The following is a 17,829-nucleotide window of genomic DNA, read 5'->3' as shown; positions in this document are numbered from 1 at the left end:
AGAGCAAGAAGATTAGTTCCCATCAAAGCAGTCCTCAATAGCCTCCCAATGTACTATCTTAGCATCTTCCGTATACCAAAAAATGTGGTGAGGCGTATTGCTCAGATACAAAGACGGTTTTTTTGGAGAAAAAGAGACGGTGACAAGGGAGGGAGTCTCATAGCTTGGGAAACCATCCAAAAACCGATCAAGCATGGAGGTTTGGGTGTGGGTGATATCACTACTAGAAATTCAGCCTTGTTGTTCATGTGGTGGTGGAGGTTTGCTGACGAAGACAAGCCATTGTGGAAGGAAATTGTAAAATCCAACCACGATATTGAATACATCGGGGACTTCCAGAAGATGGATAAGAAGAGCTTAACAAGTATTTGGGGCCAGGTCACTGATTTCAGTAACTTTAACGACGTAGTGCAGCATATTGCTAACAATGGGATTCTAGTGAAAGTTGGCAATGGAAAGTGTACAAGCTTCTGGCACGACCATTGGGTAGGGACCGAAAGTCTAAAAAATCGTTACCCTAGATTGTTCATGCTATCAATTCAAAAAGAAAGTCTCATTGAGAACATGGGGGAGTGGGAAGGAGAAGGCTGGAGATGGATATTCAAATGGAGAAAGAAACTTTTCGCATGGGAAGAAGACTTAGTTGTGACCTCCTGGTAGTCGTGAATCAGTCTCCGTTGAGAGCAAACACGAGGGACGTGAGGGTGTGGTCAGGGGATAAGTCAAATATTTTCTCGGTATCTAACTTTGTCTTGCAGGTTGGCCATCGGATGGAGAAGGATAGCTCACCATCATACCTTGGTCGACTACCTTGGAGGAATCGAGCCCCGCCACGAGCTCAGCTTCACTTGTGGTTCATTCTCCAAGGAAGACTCGATACAAAAGAAAGATTACATAGATTAAAGTTTGCCGGTATTGAGGATGATCGATGTGCTCTATGCATGGAGGAACCAGAAACCATTGATCACCTCTTTTTTAGTTGCAAGATATCCAGTAGATTTTGGTATTTTTGTTGCAATCAGTGGAACATGTCTCTCTGCCTCCCCAAGCATACAAGGATGTGTCTTCTCTCTTAGTTCGGTAATCCTTTCAAAAACTTTGACAAGCAATTATGGATCTCCATGTTCTACGTCATCACATGGTCCATTTGGGATATTCAAAATAAGATTATCTTTCAAGCTTTCAAGCCTAACTAGGAATTCGAAAAGAGACGACTTTTTTTGCGCTTAGGCATATGGGTGAAAGGATGGTGCCCGGATCTCCCATTTTCCCCGATGCAAGCAATGGAAAATTTTGGTGACATCAGAGAATGGAAGACTCCAAGATACCCGAGCAAAGGGCTGGTGCTGGAACTCCCCTAAAATGAGGTCTCTTGACTGATTGCATGGATGAAACTTCAAATCATTGTGACCGCAGGAGATGCAAAGAGGTGTTGTGCTTGCTTGCTTTTTTGGGCTTGTCTTGGGCATGTGTTATGGTTCGTTTTCCTTGCCTTTTCTCTGCTTGTAGGCTGCTCTTTCCTCTCTTTTGGGTGTGCTGCGTGGAGTGCGTTTTCAGGGACCTCTTTGTTTGGTAGTTTTTTTTTCCTTTTGTGGTGCTTAGCTCTTGTTTTGTTTGGCTTTTTTGCTTTGGTTGTTGCTGGACTTTCTTGTTGTACTCTTTAGCTCGCCACTTTTCTAGCTTGAGCATTTTAGTTTATCAAAAAAAAAAAAAAAAACTCCCCAAGGATGATGTTTTGTATTTTCTGTCTATTATCTCTTTTATAAGTCTTTCTTCAAAAAAACTCCCCAAGGATGATGTTTTGTATTTTCTGTCTATTATCTCTTTTATAAGTCTTTCTTCTATCTGCAAGTTTTGAGTTCCATAAAAATATGGACCGCTTCTTCCATAACGTACTCAACTACAGGTCATGAGAATGGTTGCAAAGGTTGTTGGTGGCTAAGGTTTATGAAAGAATACGGTTGGTGTTGAAAAAGAGCGAACATTAAAATAGTGGCAGGTTCACGGTGTGTCATAGAATGCTTTATTTTATGTGAATATTAATTATCATAAGTGGCGGACGCAAAAATGAACGTGAGTATGGGCTAAATTTTCAAAATTTACTATGTAGTTTGGATTATTAATAAGGGCTTTTATATAATAATATGTATAAAATATGAATAAATTTTAGAACTTTATAATAGAAAAAAGTTTGAAAAAAAGAATTCATTCGGGGCTAAAGCCCCTCCCCCATTGTATGTGGGTCCGCCAAATATCATATTCAGATTTAAGCCAATAACATTAAATTATTAATATTATTATTATTATTTCAACTATTCATGTTGATATCTCCAATTGATCATGCGTATTCTTAAGTGTCATTTACTTTTCACTAGTATCTAACCCCGTGCGTTGCACGGCCTATTGAATTTTCTCATACAAAATTGAAAACATAAATTAAATAAACTATGATAAAAAAATAGAATTATATAGTTTTTTTAAATCACTAATCTAATTCAAACCAATGGCATTAAAAAATCAAAATAGCTAATAATTTTAATTATGTTATTAATAATTTTTTGGCAATGTTGAAAAATCAAAATAGCTTTTCATGATTGTCTTGTAGATTTTTTTTAATAACGTTCAAATTTTTAATTTAATAATATTGAAATTAATTATATTGTTCATCAATCCATTTAATTACTAATGATCCTACAATATTCAATAATTTCACTAATTGAAAATTGATTTAACAATAGAAATTAGTCAAGTCCATTAATAAAAAAGTGATGGAATAGATTATAGATAAAGGTAATGAGAAAGTGAGTAATAAGCTAGTGAATGACACATATATATAGACAAAAATTATAGAGAAGTTATAGTGCGTTAAAATTTTTATTAAATTACTATGGTTAATACAATTCCAAATAGTGTGTAAAAATGTGGCTGTTACTATGTAGTGCTTATAATTGAATACTAAGATTAAATTATAATTATTAAAAATCTGTAACTGCCAAAAATTTATTAATCTTTATGAAGAAAACTTCCACAACACATTTATCACTCTAATTAGTGTCATGGTCTATAGCATGAAATATAATTAGATGAATTAATTCAAATAATTTTTTTGATTGGTGATTAATTTGTAACAGCAATATTAATAAATTGAATTAATTTTTTGGTAGACCAACCAAAATATCTACATTTTACAAAACAATCCAAAACTTATAAATATTTGCAATTAAGGTCAAAACTCGGCTTTTATATTAGTATAGATTTTCTATTTATATAACCTTTTACTATTAAAATAACCATGAATTAGTATGACATCGTTGGATGATAATTAGTGGCTAGGATTGATTGGGTTATTTATTCCGGTTATGAAAGCAGTTGTGATGTGCAATTAAAGAGTGAGAGGTGCACAAGCTGCGTGTGATCAAAGTGAACTGGACTCGAGCTTGGCTTGCGAGTTGAGGATAGCCAAAGTGGAATTCCATATATAAGGATCTAAGGGAAACAATTATTCCATTCAAGGAAACACATGATGTTCATCAAGAGCTGAAAAACATATGCAGTTCATCTTTTGGTTATGAGGAGAGAATTAGAGTGAATGTTGTACATTACGATTCTTGAGTGGTTGTGTATTGTTTGTAAGCCATCGATATCATAGTAAATTCTTTCTTACCCATGGACGAAGGTTGTTGAAGAATTCTCCTTGCATTTACATTGCTTCATTTCTGTTTACATGTTCATGATTCATAACATTTACCATGCAAACATATTATAATACCTTTAACTAAACAGGTGGCAGATTGAATATTCTTGCACAAATAATAATATAATACGACGTAGAGAAATTTACCAATTATGAATTGCTAAGCTTGTCATTTTGGAACCTTTGGTATTTATAAAACTATGGCAATTTTGTTGGAAATTTGGGCTTCCATATGATTAATATAAAGTGTATGACTATCTTTCAGTTGGTCAATTAAAGTGATTCATTAAAGTTTAAAGTTTGGACTAAAGTGTACTCCCTCCGTCCCACTTTAGCAGTCCTATTAACTTTTTTGCACTTGTTTTGTAAAAATGATAATAAATAGTTAAAGTGGAGAAATAATTAAGTGAAAAAGAGAATAATATAGAGAAGAGTCTTATCTACATTATTCTCTTTTTCACTTTATTATTTCTTCACTTTAACTATTTATTATCATTTTTACAAAACGAGTGCAGAAAAGTCAATGGGACTGCTAAAGCGGGACGGAGGGAGTATTTAGTTTATTATGGAAGTGTAGATACCATATGAGATTTTTTATTTGTTGAGGGATCCAATAGAAAATATAGTATCTTATATTTTATAATTCCTCCGTCCCATAAGAATATGCACTTTTGATTGGGCACGAGTTTTAATTAACGCACAATTGGTAAAGTAGGAGAGAGGTCGAAAGAAAAAGTAATCAAAGTATTATAAGTGGAGAATGAGACACACCTCAATAGAGAGAAAAAAGTTTCCAAATTTAGAAAATGCATATTCTTGTGGGACATACTAAAAAGAAAAAGAGTACATATTCTTGTGGCACGGGGGGAGTATAAATATAAGTTAGGTTATGATCCCCAGACGTCATAAGAACAATTCGATATCTCAATATTCTCTCTACATTTGTAAAGAACGTCTCTAATCATCTCCAATCGTCATAAGAACAATTCAACCACACAGTTCAATATGGATCTATGTACGCTTCTGCTCTATAGTCTGTGTTCCTTCTATATTGTTCTTGGTTAATCATCATAAAGTTCTTTTAAATAATTATTCATTCAATTATTCGTACATATTCTATATAGCATATCCTCAATTTACTCATTATAGCCTCTTACATTAAATGTGAAAATTATTTTTTGATTTACTAGCTAGTTTATCTCTATAGCCCCAATTTCAAAAATATTATCTTCACCTAAAGAACCCTAAAATAGAAATAATAACATGCAAAGGTTCAAATATACACCATTTGCAGTTCAACAAAAAGGAAGATGCACTGAATGATTACAAATTATAGTTGAAACACTTGGCGTCGAACTAGATGGATCCTAGTAAAAGGATTAAATTTGTTTCCTCTTCTCTCCAATCAAACCATTGAAACGTCTTCCTCTTCAACGAATAACTTGTGTTGTGATAGTATAACACAACTTAGATAATAAGACAAGTTTCATTGATCCAATGATTCATAGATTTGGGTTATTTTTAAATTAATTGAGTAAACTATTATTGATCTATCTTTAAAAATAAAATTAAAAAAAAGGATGAAGAACAAACCACCACTATTTTTTTTTGATAATCAAATAGTAGTAGTACATAAATGTGTTGCGTATGCAGGCTGATTTTGTAATTAGATTCCGAGAGCTGCCGAAACTTTTCACAAATCATCCAATTTCTGGTGCTAATTGGTTTCAGTTTTTTGGATTTCTGTCACTATTTTAAACTTGGGGTTATGGGATACTGATAAATAATTTAAATGATTTTGAACAGAGAGGCTATGAAGAGTAGATTGGAGGCTATCTTTTTATAAGTATTTGGATATAAATTTATTTCTAATCATAAATTGCAAAAGACTCTCTTTGACCATGTATTAATACTCAAATAGGTGTACTAATAGAATAAATAAATGTATATCCCACAAAATTAAGAATAAGAAGCTGAAATACCAATATTTATTTCATTTGAATGGAGCAAATCATAACATAGGAGTAGTAAAATACTAGTAGTAAAATAGTAATCCCATCACAAGTCACAAGTGAATCCTGGAGTAATAATTAGTGAAGCACAACTGAACATTGGTGGAGTAGTGGCTTAACCATGATTCTTTCTTGATTTTTTTCAATTAAAGTGCACGAATAGCTCCGTGATAAATAATATTAAATCCAAAAATCAAAATTGTAATAGTATGATGTTTCCAGTAACAAGTGGAATTAACACTATAAAAAGTTCAAATATTAAAAAATAGTACACTTCATCCACCGAAATCAACACCGGGAAAGGGAAAAAATATTAAATTACTGTCGCTGCCGATGATGATATTAAGTCAACCATATTATCATTATAACAGACTCAACCTTTGACTGACAAATACACCCACCTACATCTATATAATTGTAATTATAGCTTGACATGACAATTTTTTTAATATATAGCTTTGATATTCTTGTAATTAAATACATTTAGATGTAATACTATAGTATAAGTTCTATTTGCATTTTCCAATAGTATGATGCAAACGCGACTATTGAATAGTATATATTTAATGTGCAACGAGTTGGAGTACTTAAAATTTACTTATAAGTCACTATAGTCTATAAGTACTGTTTATATTTACAAACAGTGAAAATGATATATACATACTACCTCCGTCCACGATTAAGAGTCTCATTTCTAAATGGCGTGGATTTTAAGAAATGTTAAGAAAAATAAGTCGAAGAAGGTTAATTGAATAGGAGTCTTACTTGTTTATATTACTTTTAAATGATATATGAGTGGAATGAGTTAGTTGAATATGAGTCTCTTTATCATTTATGGTAATTATAAACCGAGACTCTTATTCGTGGACGGACCAAAATGAAAAAACGAGACTCTTATTCGTGGACGGAGGGAGTATCATTTATTTTTCTGAGTGGAAGATAAACAATATCATCAACTTAAAAAATTGAGAAAATATTTATCAATTTTTATCTTCAGTACATGATTTTCGATAATTACAGAAATTAGCAGTTCGGTGGTGGAAAAAGATAAGAGATAAGAATCACTTTTTTATGATATCGAAACGTGAAGCTCGGGTGTGGTGAAATTAAGCTAATTTTATAAATTATGAACGGATCAAATTTGATCAAATATTATGATTTTTTTTTTATAATATGCCAACTAAATTTCTAGTCCTCGAGCTCAGTTCTAAAAGTTTCTTTTCTATTCTTAATTTTCTATTTTATTACTTGGGTGAAATGAAATTATAAAATTTGATCTCTAGATTTCTCTAAATTACAAAAGAAGACCTTCAATATATAGAGGTCTCCGATGAAATTAATTTTCATTTACTTTAATTTACGTCAAGTAGTGTGTGACAATCCATATTGAAGAACCAAGGCCAGTGTTTTAGCAAATTATCAATTTTCTATGTCATCTAATTTATTAATAATAATATTGACAGACTATTGAACATTAATGACTTCTTAGGTGTGTGGAACTGATTTACTTTTTGTCATTTTATTGAGTTTGTTGAGATACCACCAACCAGAACTATATTAAATAGGTACTTACCCCAGAGATTCAATGTGAACACAATTTAACCATATAGTGTTAGTTACCAATTCCTGATTTATCTCGTTAGTAAATGGATTATCTAATTAATTAGTCAAGATTTGTAAACTTCAAGGTAGTTACCTGGATTGTGAGTGCTGTGGAATATTGGATTGGACTATAGAAACTAGAAAGTAAATGTTGCTATAAGCTTTGTGGTTCTTGACTTATTTAAGGGCAGTTTTTCAAGGGGCAAGGGAAGACTTGGAGTGTATTTATAATTTCATTTCCGACAATTTTCTCTCCTTTATTAATTTCCTTCCGTTTTTTCCCCTTTAGATTGTATTTTATTTTAGTGCAAGTGAATATATTAAACTAGCTGTTAAAGCAAATTCTCTATACGACAATTATTTGAAAATGATACCAATAACATTTAATTTCAAGGAAAAAAGGTTTCTGAATTCAAGCTGTAATTGATGTGGACGACCTTGAATTTGACAATTTGTTAAGCTAAAATCCAATTGAAGGAGAACTAGTACTTGAATACGAGCAATATGTGATTAAAGTTTTATGGTGCAACGGAAATCGAAAGCAATGCAGACAAGTCAAAAGAAATTAAATAGTGCTACAAGACTTAAATAACAAACCAATTCTTCCTTGTCATTGCGAAACCTCATAAATTTCAAATTTTATTTTTAGTCAACTCTTGATAACACGGTATGCGTATATAGCAACAACCATTACTTTAATTTGGTGGGTCCACGGATCCTTCACACAGCTAAGAATAAGAAAACAAAACCAAAGCCTGTTTTTCATCAGAGATTTGATACTTTCATTGAAAATATTTATGTATTTATGATCATGTTCAGACTATGAGAGCATAGTCACCTTTACCTTATACAGTATCTCTGTAGAATAGAAGCCTTTTCTCTTCATTTGTTACAGTGAAACTAAGTAGAAAGCCATAAATAGGCAAATGAAGCAGACGAGTGCATAGACAAAATCATCAGCCATGAAAACAGCATACCTTTTTCTTGCATATCTTTCTCTCCTAACACTGTGTCTGACTCCTTCAAGAGCATCCACAACTGAAGCAGAGGCTTTGATGAGATGGAAATCCAGCCTATCATCATCTGCTTCTCTCGAGTCATGGTCCCTCAACAACATCACCAACCACTGCAGATGGATCGGCATTCGCTGCAACGGCGGGGGATCTGTCTCGGGGATTGATCTCCCCGGTGCAGACCTTGAAGGGACATTGGACCTGTTCAATTTCACTGCATTGCGGAATCTCACCACTTTCAACCTCAATGGGAATGCTCTCAACGGCTCCATACCAGCTGCTGTTGGCAGCCTCTCAAGGCTCACTCTCTTGGACCTCTCCAGCAATCTGTTTGACGGCGCCATTCCACCAGAGATCGGCCGCTTGACAGAGCTTCGATACCTGAGCTTCTCCAACAACTATATGGTTGGAGAAATCCCATATCAGATTGGCAATCTGAGGAAGGTTAGCTTCTTGGATTTGGGCTCCAATTACTTTAAAAGTTCTGACTGGTCTAGATTTTCCACTTTCCCTTTCCTAACTCACCTTAATCTTTACTACAATTCTCTCACCTTGGAATTTCCACACTTCATAACCACCTGTCTCAACCTTACTTTCCTTGATTTGTCTCTAAACAACTTCACAGGCCAAATTCCTGAATCATTATTCACCAATTTGGTCAAACTTGAATATCTTAACCTCACCGCCAATTCTTTCCAAGGGCCCCTCTCACCAAATATCACTAACCTCTCCAAGTTGAAGGATCTGAAGCTGTTCAATAATTCGTTTACAGGAGAAATCCCTCCTTCTATAGGCCTAGTCACAAATCTCCAAACTCTAGATCTTGGAATGAACAGCTTCAACTCCTCAATTCCCCAGGAGCTTGGCCTGTGTAACAAGCTGACCTACTTAGCTTTAGCCCAGAATTCATTCTCGGGGCCTTTGCCACCAACCTTATCAAACCTGAACAATTTAACTGAGCTTGGACTTTCTGGTAATAGGCTGACTGGTGAAATATTGCCCCGTTTCATCAAAAGTTGGACCAAACTAATCTCACTGCAAGTTCAAGGCAATGAATTCAGTGGGGAACTTCCATCAGAGATAGGCCTGCTCACAAACCTCAATTATCTGTTTCTCTTTAACAACTCTTTTTCAGGCTCAATCCCACCAGAAATAGGAAACCTACAAAATTTGTTGGGGCTGGACCTTTCAACCAATAACTTTTCAGGTGAAATACCTCCAACAATTGGAAAACTCACAAATCTCCAAATCATAAACCTTTTCGCAAACAATCTGACCGGAACCCTCCCCCCCATTGGAGATCTAATGTTCCTAGACACTCTTGATATCAGCTCCAACCGATTGAGTGGGGAGTTGTCTCCATCCATATCGAGCCTTGGCAATCTCACGACTCTAAAGATGTTCGGAAACAACCTCTCAGGCCGCCTCCCGCGGGACCTGGGTAAAAACAGTCCTTTTTTGTCCAATGTTAGCCTTTCGTTCAACAGCTTCTCTGGGGAGCTGCCCTCAGAGTTATGCAGTGGCTTTAACATTGTAGAATTAACAGCCACCGGAAACAGGTTTTCAGGGCCACTTCCAGAGTGCTTGAAGAACTGCTCAGGCTTAAGTAGAGTGCGGCTGGAAGGCAACCAATTATCTGGAGATATTTCAGAGGCTTTTGGAATCCATTTACAGTTAGATTTCCTCTCTCTCAGCAGAAACCAATTTACTGGCCAACTTACACCAAAGTGGGGACTGTATCCGCTGCTCACAAACATTCAGTTAGACCACAACAGAATCTCCGGAGTGATCCCGGCTGAGATGGGGAACCTTACTCAGCTGCGCGTTCTTGCCTTGGATTCAAACCAAATCACAGGTGAAATCCCTGCTGAACTGGGAATGCTTGGGGAGCTGATAGCTTTGAATCTGAGCAACAATGCCTTGAGTGGAGAAATCCCACAAACTGTTGGCCAATTGACAAGGCTCCTGCGTCTCGATTTATCAGGAAATAAACTCACAGGAGGCATCCCAGCGGCGCTTGGGAACTGCGAAAGATTGCTGAGCTTGAGCTTGAGAAATAACTTCATTTCAGGGAGCATCCCATTCCAACTTGGAGGGTTGACGAGCTTACAAGTACTGCTGGATATCAGTAATAACGCAGTTTCAGGGACGATACCACCTTCCTTGGGAAAGCTTACCTCTTTGGAAATTCTCAACGTGTCTCACAACAATCTTTCAGGGAGAATTCCAGCAGAATTGTCTGGAATGGTCAGTCTGATAACGTTTGATTTCTCCTACAACAATTTGTCTGGCCCAATCCCCACTGGGGGTGCTTTTAGGGAAGCACCTGCAGGAGCATTCGGAGGAAACACTGGTTTGTGTGGAGCTGCACAAGGATTAACATCTTGTGATGAAAACTCACCAAGTCGAAATAGGACAAAGATTCTTGCTGCTATAATTGGTTCAGTTGCTAGCCTACTGGTTTTGGCAACCACCATTGCTGTATGTCTCATCCTTCGGAGGAAAGCCAAGAAAGATGACCAAGAAAGCAAGGGCAGTGCCACATACGAATATTCTGAGTCACTCATTTGGGAGAGAGATGGGAAACTGACTTTTGGAGAACTTGTGAGGGCAACTGAAGATTTTGACGAAAAATATTGCATTGGAAGAGGAGGATTTGGAAGCGTCTACAGAGCTGAATTGGATGCTGGACAGGTTGTAGCAGTCAAAAGGCTCAACATATCAGATCCAAGTGATACCCCACCGATAAATCGCAATGCTTTTGAGAATGAAATTCGAACACTGACAGAAGTGCGACACAGGAACATAATCAAGCTCTATGGGTATTGCTCCAAGGAGGGTTCGATGTACTTGGTCTATGAGTATGTCGAGAGAGGTAGCTTGAGGAATATTCTGTGTAATGATGAGAAAATCACGGAACTAAGCTGGGCAACGAGGGTGAAGATTGTTCAAGGAGTGGCACATGCGCTTGCTTACTTGCATTATGATTGCTCCCCTCCCATTGTACACCGTGATGTAACAAGCAGCAACATTTTACTGGAGTTCGACTTGGAGGCAAAACTCTCGGATTTTGGTACAGCAAAATTACTGGCCTCGGACTCATCAAATTGGACGACAGCAGCTGGCTCTTATGGTTACATGGCACCAGGTATGACTTATCCTCACTTCAGAATTCGATCCATTATAAACCTGCACCAATATATTTTTGATCACAAGTCATTTCCTTGTTCAGAGCTAGCACTTACCATGAAGGTCACAGAGAAATCAGATGTATACAGCTTCGGAGTGGTGGCGTTGGAGGTTATGATGGGAAGACATCCAGGGGAGCTCATATCTTCACTATCAGAAAAGGCAGCATTGGATGGTAATCCAGAACTATTTCTGAAGGACTTGATTGATCAGCGGCTTTCACCTCCCACTGGAATAATGGCAGAGGAAGTGGTTTTTGTAATAACTACTGCATTGTCATGCATAAGGACCGCCCCAGAGTTGCGGCCAAACATGCGTTCTGTTGCACAGGATCTGTCAGCTCATACACAGGCATACTTACCAGAGCCTCTGGGAACAATTAAAGTGAGCAAACTGTCAAGTTACTCAAAATAGTGGAAATTATGTAATCAAGAACTGTACATGAATAAGTTTTTTTTTAAGTGCCACCAAGATATCAAGAAGTGTTAATAGATTTATCTACTGAGTAAATTGATCTCTTCCATGACAACAATATATATGTGAAAGGGGGAGTATAATGTTAGAAGATAGAAAGAAAAATAGAGAGAACACAGAAGTCAACAAAGAGGACAACACTTGGCTCAGGAAATGAGAGAATCATACCAACTTATTTTAATTGCATCCCAAGGCAATATGCCTTCCATAGGAAGATACAAACTCTTGTTTTCCTATATGAGAAGACTTATATAGGAAGACATATGTGTTTTGTATCATCCAAGCATTACAATGTAGTCTTTAAGCAATTCCTCTTCTTTAATTTCAGTATTTATTTTCCACATTAGATTCTATTTTACGACGTGACGAATAAGATACAAGTGATTTACTGAAGAAGACAACCAAAAGAAACTCTAAATCAGAATTATGAGACAATTTTGTGAAACTATGAGTAAGAATGGAGCAAAAGTTGCATTAAAATCCAGCATTGAAGTAGATGAAATTGACAATTGATTTACATCATCCAAGGAGTAAAAAATGGGCAGATGTGAAACCCTGCTTATCGGAGATCCAAGCATATTGGTTTTACTAATGTTGATGACACAACGCACTACACATAACAAGATATAAGCGGAACGAGCAAAAAAGATGAGAGCAATAGGACAGCTTGTTGGTCTAGCAATCCACCCCACATTGTTTGAGGATGGGGCCAGTTTGTTTGGGCAAGAAAGGATCGATTCGGACCCAAACAAGTGAGAAGATTGAAGCTAGAAGAATTGACCAAAGAACCACAATTGTCGGAGTCCTGTTTTGCCTTCCCATCAATCCCTTGAGGAATGGATAAAGATGAACAATAACCCAGAAGGCAAAGAAGAGCTTCCCAAAGAGAGGACCCCATGAGCCATAGCCGTTGTTAATTGCACCAGAAATTCCCGCCACTACACCAACTATATTTATGATGATTAACGTCGTTGGTGGAATAAGAAGAGTTGTCCATTTGAAGAGGTAGAGCTCCCCGAACTCAGAATCATCTGCTGTTTTTGATGTGACTGTGAAGTTTGTATCAACTCCTGCAAGGACCTTGAGAAGACCTTGGAAAACTGCAAAGAGATGTGCTGAGACACCACCAATGACCCAAAATTGTTCATTGCGCCACCAATCCTCAATGCTAACTCCGCTCCATCGGAGCTCAAGTACACCTGTTGCTATGATGGACATAAAAAGTGCAATAAACCATATGCTGGCCAGGTTGTTCAGCTGCATGAAGTATAAAGAACATATCAGCAACAGTCTCCATTACCAATAACATAAGCTTTAGCCCTAAGTTCAAATTTTTAGGTATGGATTCCAGAAAAATCTATCCAATCAATTAATTTAAATATATCGTGCTGTGATTTTTTGAGGTTGATGATACTTACAGTTGGAACAATAAACTTTCCAGTAAGGAGACACACTGCTGGGAGCGTACAGTAGGCCACTAGAGCAATGGAAGTGAATGGGTACACGATGGTGTTGATATAAGCAAGCCTCTCAAGCCATTTGAGCTTTCCTCCATAACCATACCAAAGTGGACAATGACGACTAAGAAAGATTTCAACAGAACCAAGAGCCCATCTAAGAACTTGGTGCAACCTATCGGACAGATTGATTGGAGCTGATCCCTTGAAAGCCGCTCTCTTGGGTGTGCAGTACACAGACCTCCATCCTCTACAGTGCATTTTGAATCCTGTCAAAATGTCTTCCGTAATCGAACCATAAATCCATCCAAGCTGTTGATCAAACGAGTTTAAAAGGTATCATTAACGTGTAGATACAAACACATTTTAAAATTAATATTACAGCAAGGGTACAGGCAATAGGTTTCACTGACTGAAAGTATCAAGTAAAATAAAGTTCATTGACTCCATCAGAAATGACCTTGCAACGGCTTAGTGTTTCGACTTACCTCTTTACCCCATTCAGTTTTTTCTTCATACCCACAACTAATAACATGAATGGCTTCTTTGATAAGTGCAGTTGGGCTACTCCCCTCAGGCCGACCACCTTCCTCCATAAGAGTCGATGCGATGAAAACTGGTGACATTCCAAACCTTTTCTCAAAATTCTTTTGGGACATAAGTGATGATTTTTCCAAGTCATCGTATCCTTCGAAACCTTCTTCAATTTCTTCAAGATCAAAAGCTGGACCAGATGCTTTCCTAGTGTACTGTTTACCCATCATTTTCTTCTTCTTGCTATACAGTCCGCCAAGACCAAGCAGAGCCTTAAGTCCTTTCTTCTTAGACTTTGGCTTCCGTGATCCACCACAACAGCAGCAGCACCATTTAGGCCAGCAGTCACAAGTCATCTTGGCCCGCTTCTCAGATGCTGGTGGATCATAGCCATACAATGCCTGCCTGTTAAAGACACACCCAGTTCCAACATATACTGGTCCTTGGATGCCATCGAGGCCTTTCATGTTGATCTGTAAAATGGCATTTTGTAGTATCAGAATTAACAATATAGATTAAGAAAGAAGTGAGTGCACCTGTAGTTCGTATTATCATTCAAAATGCATGAAAATGCAACTATATACTGCACAACTTACATCAAAGAAGACAACATTGCGGTTAGCATATCTATCATGGCGATCAATTCCATCAAACCTCTGTGGAAACTGGACATAGCAGAGCTTCTTCCCAACTTGGGGATCCATCAAAAAGCACATAGCTTCCCGGACAGCCTTGCTGTTGTTGACGTAGTGATCACAATCCAGATTCAACATGAATGGTGCATTAGTAAGCACTGCAGAAACTCGAATCTGTTGATTGAGCGTATAAAAGGTCCCAAACGTCAGCCACATGAATGTCGCACTAAGTGAAAACTGCAGTGAGATGTTTGAATAGCAGCCACTTACCAGTGCATTCATTGCCCCAGCCTTCTTGTGGTGCTGATAGCCTGGGCGTTTCTCACGTGACACATACACTAGCCGCGGGAGTTCCTTGCCTTCGATATCAAGTGCACCTTCAGCTCCCAAATAGACCTGCAACAGAGAAAGCTTCTCTGTCACTTACACTATACCAGGATCACTAGAATTCCTAATTATAAATCAACCAGTTGATATAGAACATAAGCATCATTCCAGGAGTACATTTTTTCGTAACAGTAGTTTTTGTACCTGAATCATGCCAGGGTGATCACGGGTGTTGTTCCCTGGCCATGGCGTGCCATCTTGCATAACCCATCCTTCTTCTGGTTTCTTCTGAGCCTTAGACACCAAGGCATTTATTCTTACTTTGAACTCTTCATATTCTCTCTGAAACAGTTAAACACACTTGAAGACCTATCCATCAAATGATAACAGAAGACACAAATTTCCATGACTTACCTTCATGGCCCTACGATCCTTCACAAAAGTAGGCTGAACCTTATCCTTGAGGTAGTCAATCTTCTCGGAGAAGTAAAACTCAGGTGCCCTTGGCTCAATGCTATACTTCTTGCAGAAGGGCACCCACCTCCTCGCAAACTCAGCAGTCTCAGCCAATGCGTCAAACAGAAGCATGGATGCGCCATCATCAGACACGTAGCAACTCACCTTCTCCACCGGATAGTCAACAGACAAGATTGAAAGCACGGTGTTTGCTGTTATAATGGGAGGCTCCTTAAGAGGATCCACTGAACTGACAAAGAAATCAACCGGGAGGAGCTTGCTCGGCTCGCCCTCGCGCTCAAACCTCAAGGCAAGGCGGTCGAGGTAGGTCTCCCGAGTAATAGGGAGCCATTTGGGGAACTGATCAAGGATCCAAGACACACCAAACCATATCTCACAGATTACAGATATAAGCCACAGGGGGAATGCATCATAAGCTGGGGTCAAGATTCTAAAATGGAAGAAGAAACACAGGATGACCAAACGTATAACAATCACAATGCGGTAGGGGCTGATTAGCCGTGAAGGGATTGGGACTTTCCGCCATAACGGTTGCCGAGCTTCAGCCACACTGATTGAGAAATAACAAACAATTGGCACAGATATCACAATTTTAGCTGAAAAAAATCATAATATTTCGAGTCGAAACCATAAATAGGTTTAAAAATCAATACCGAAAATAATCGTCGTCGTCTTGATCATTTCCTCCATCTTCAGGTTTGGTAACGAGGCCTCTCTTCTCTTGTCTGGTCTTCCATTTCTCCACCCTCTCCTTCCATTCCTCAGGGGTGTAAGCTTCCTTTTCACCGTCGAAATCTTTGCCTGTAACTGTATAATATTCACGTGCTCAGCAAATTAAAGTAGCGATTCTGTGGAAAAGGGGCTTTGAAGTATGATTACCGCTCCCTGCGACGGAAGGAATGGCTCCTCCATTGATATGACTTTCGTGGTGACTGTAATCGCCATTAACATTATGTTCCTGTCATGTGATGCAAAATGTTATTGATCCGCTATCTCTATTGCTTCTGCTCTCTCTTTTTTGAATTTTCTTATTTCAACTTTTTAATTTCTGTTTTCTTTTTAAAATTTTCTTAACCACCGTAGATTACAAATAAAGTTTGAGAAAATTTTTTATTTTGTTTTCAGAAATTTTTTAAAAACATGTGATCTAAAAAAAAGATGAATCAGATTAGAATGATCAATCTGAAGTGTATTGTTAAAAAACTATAAGTGAAAAGGGATGTTGCTACTAGCATTTTAGACGTTTTTATTTTCTCTTCAATCTTTTTGTGTATCAATGAAAACTGAAACTTATTTATAAATAATTAGCGTTATAGTAATGAAAAGCAATGTGAGAATGAATTACCGAAGGTTGATGGGTGGGATTCTTGAGCTGGAATTCCTCTTCAAAGTCATCCTCAGCATCGTCTTCATCACCTTCAACCCGACGACAACCTAATGATTGGGTTAATATTTAGATCCAAACATGAATCATCATAATATTTTAATTTCATTGAATATTAATTTGAATTCGACTGACCAATCTTGACTCTATGAAACATAGTTTGTAATAAAGCAGACGAACCTTTGTGGCGCTTGTAGCGCGTGTGGCACTGAGGGCAGCTCTGCTGGCCCTCAGCCCTCTCGTAGTCGTAGCAAGGCTGGCACACCGGAAATCCACAAACATGGCATGCGACAAACATCTCCCCATTCTCCTTCAAATCTATCTCATCTCCGCATATATTACAAGTTTTGCTTTTCAACGTCGCGTTTGCATGAGTTTGAACCACACCATCGTCCTGCTATTCACATCCATGCATGCATATTAGCATCACCCCCGAAAAAAGGATGAAGAAGAAGAAAGTGAGTTACCTCGTGGCGGCCATGGGAGCCGGTGTAGAGGCCAGCCATGGTGGAAATGAAACAAGTTATGAGATGAGATGGGGAGGGAATGAAGTGAGAGTTTTCAAGAAATATATATTCCTATTTTCACAATGGGGAGAATGTTGAGTGTGTGTGTGTACGTACCAGCTTCTTGGTGAGGAGTCGGCATTGGTTGGAAGATAAGTTAGGTGTGTGTGTGAGAGAGAGAAAAGAGAGACATTGCTTGCTAATTGCTCTTCTATCTGTCACTATGGGAAAGAAACATCATATTTGCCTCTAAAATATCATGTGACCATCCTTGTAGACTCTTCAACTATAATGTGTGTTATAGAAATGTATATTTGTATTACACTATTATTGAAATTGAGGTGATCTTTTCTCTCTGTTTATTAGTATTGTTTTGGTTTAGGCATCAATATCGCCAACTTCTGGATCCCACACCTGATAGCAAGTAAGTATTTTCCTTATGATAGAGATTTTTCTTTATTATTAAGCATAAAATGAAATTCTCCATCACACTACTACTACTACTACCAGCTTTTTTTTAATATT

At 37.6% G+C, this 17,829-nt stretch overlaps 2 protein-coding genes across 4 annotated transcripts; one reads left to right on the top strand and one right to left on the bottom strand.

Annotated features, from left to right (window-relative positions):
• The first annotated feature begins 8,093 nt into the window (after positions 1–8,093).
• LOC125207614 (probable leucine-rich repeat receptor-like protein kinase At1g35710) lies at positions 8,094–12,020 on the top strand. Its single transcript, XM_048107022.1, has 2 exons — positions 8,094–11,469; positions 11,554–12,020. The coding sequence occupies exons 1-2, from the start codon at positions 8,271–8,273 to the stop codon at positions 11,922–11,924; spliced, it is 3,570 nt and encodes a 1,189-aa protein (XP_047962979.1). The 5' UTR covers positions 8,094–8,270; the 3' UTR covers positions 11,925–12,020.
• A 416-nt stretch (positions 12,021–12,436) lies between these two features.
• LOC125207615 (cellulose synthase A catalytic subunit 7 [UDP-forming]) lies at positions 12,437–17,406 on the bottom strand. 3 transcript variants are annotated; one of them, XM_048107024.1, is made up of 12 exons: positions 17,266–17,406; positions 16,979–17,192; positions 16,760–16,848; positions 16,294–16,372; positions 16,068–16,221; positions 15,352–15,964; positions 15,142–15,279; positions 14,881–15,006; positions 14,572–14,784; positions 13,930–14,448; positions 13,403–13,753; positions 12,437–13,241 (listed from the first exon to the last, which is right to left on the bottom strand). In XM_048107024.1, the coding sequence occupies exons 1-12, from the start codon at positions 17,302–17,304 to the stop codon at positions 12,660–12,662; spliced, it is 3,117 nt and encodes a 1,038-aa protein (XP_047962981.1). In that variant the 5' UTR covers positions 17,305–17,406; the 3' UTR covers positions 12,437–12,659. The 3 variants fall into 3 exon arrangements, with proteins under 3 accessions (XP_047962981.1, XP_047962980.1, XP_047962982.1); XM_048107023.1 differs by having other exon boundaries at positions 16,979–17,195; positions 17,266–17,360; XM_048107025.1 differs by having other exon boundaries at positions 16,068–16,215; positions 16,979–17,195; positions 17,266–17,360.
• Positions 17,407–17,829: the final 423 nt, after the last annotated feature.

Source organism: Salvia hispanica, chromosome 2, assembly GCF_023119035.1.
Source record: "Salvia hispanica cultivar TCC Black 2014 chromosome 2, UniMelb_Shisp_WGS_1.0, whole genome shotgun sequence".
Taxonomy (NCBI): domain Eukaryota; kingdom Viridiplantae; phylum Streptophyta; class Magnoliopsida; order Lamiales; family Lamiaceae; genus Salvia; species Salvia hispanica.
This window is presented reverse-complemented; position numbering and strand designations above follow the sequence as displayed.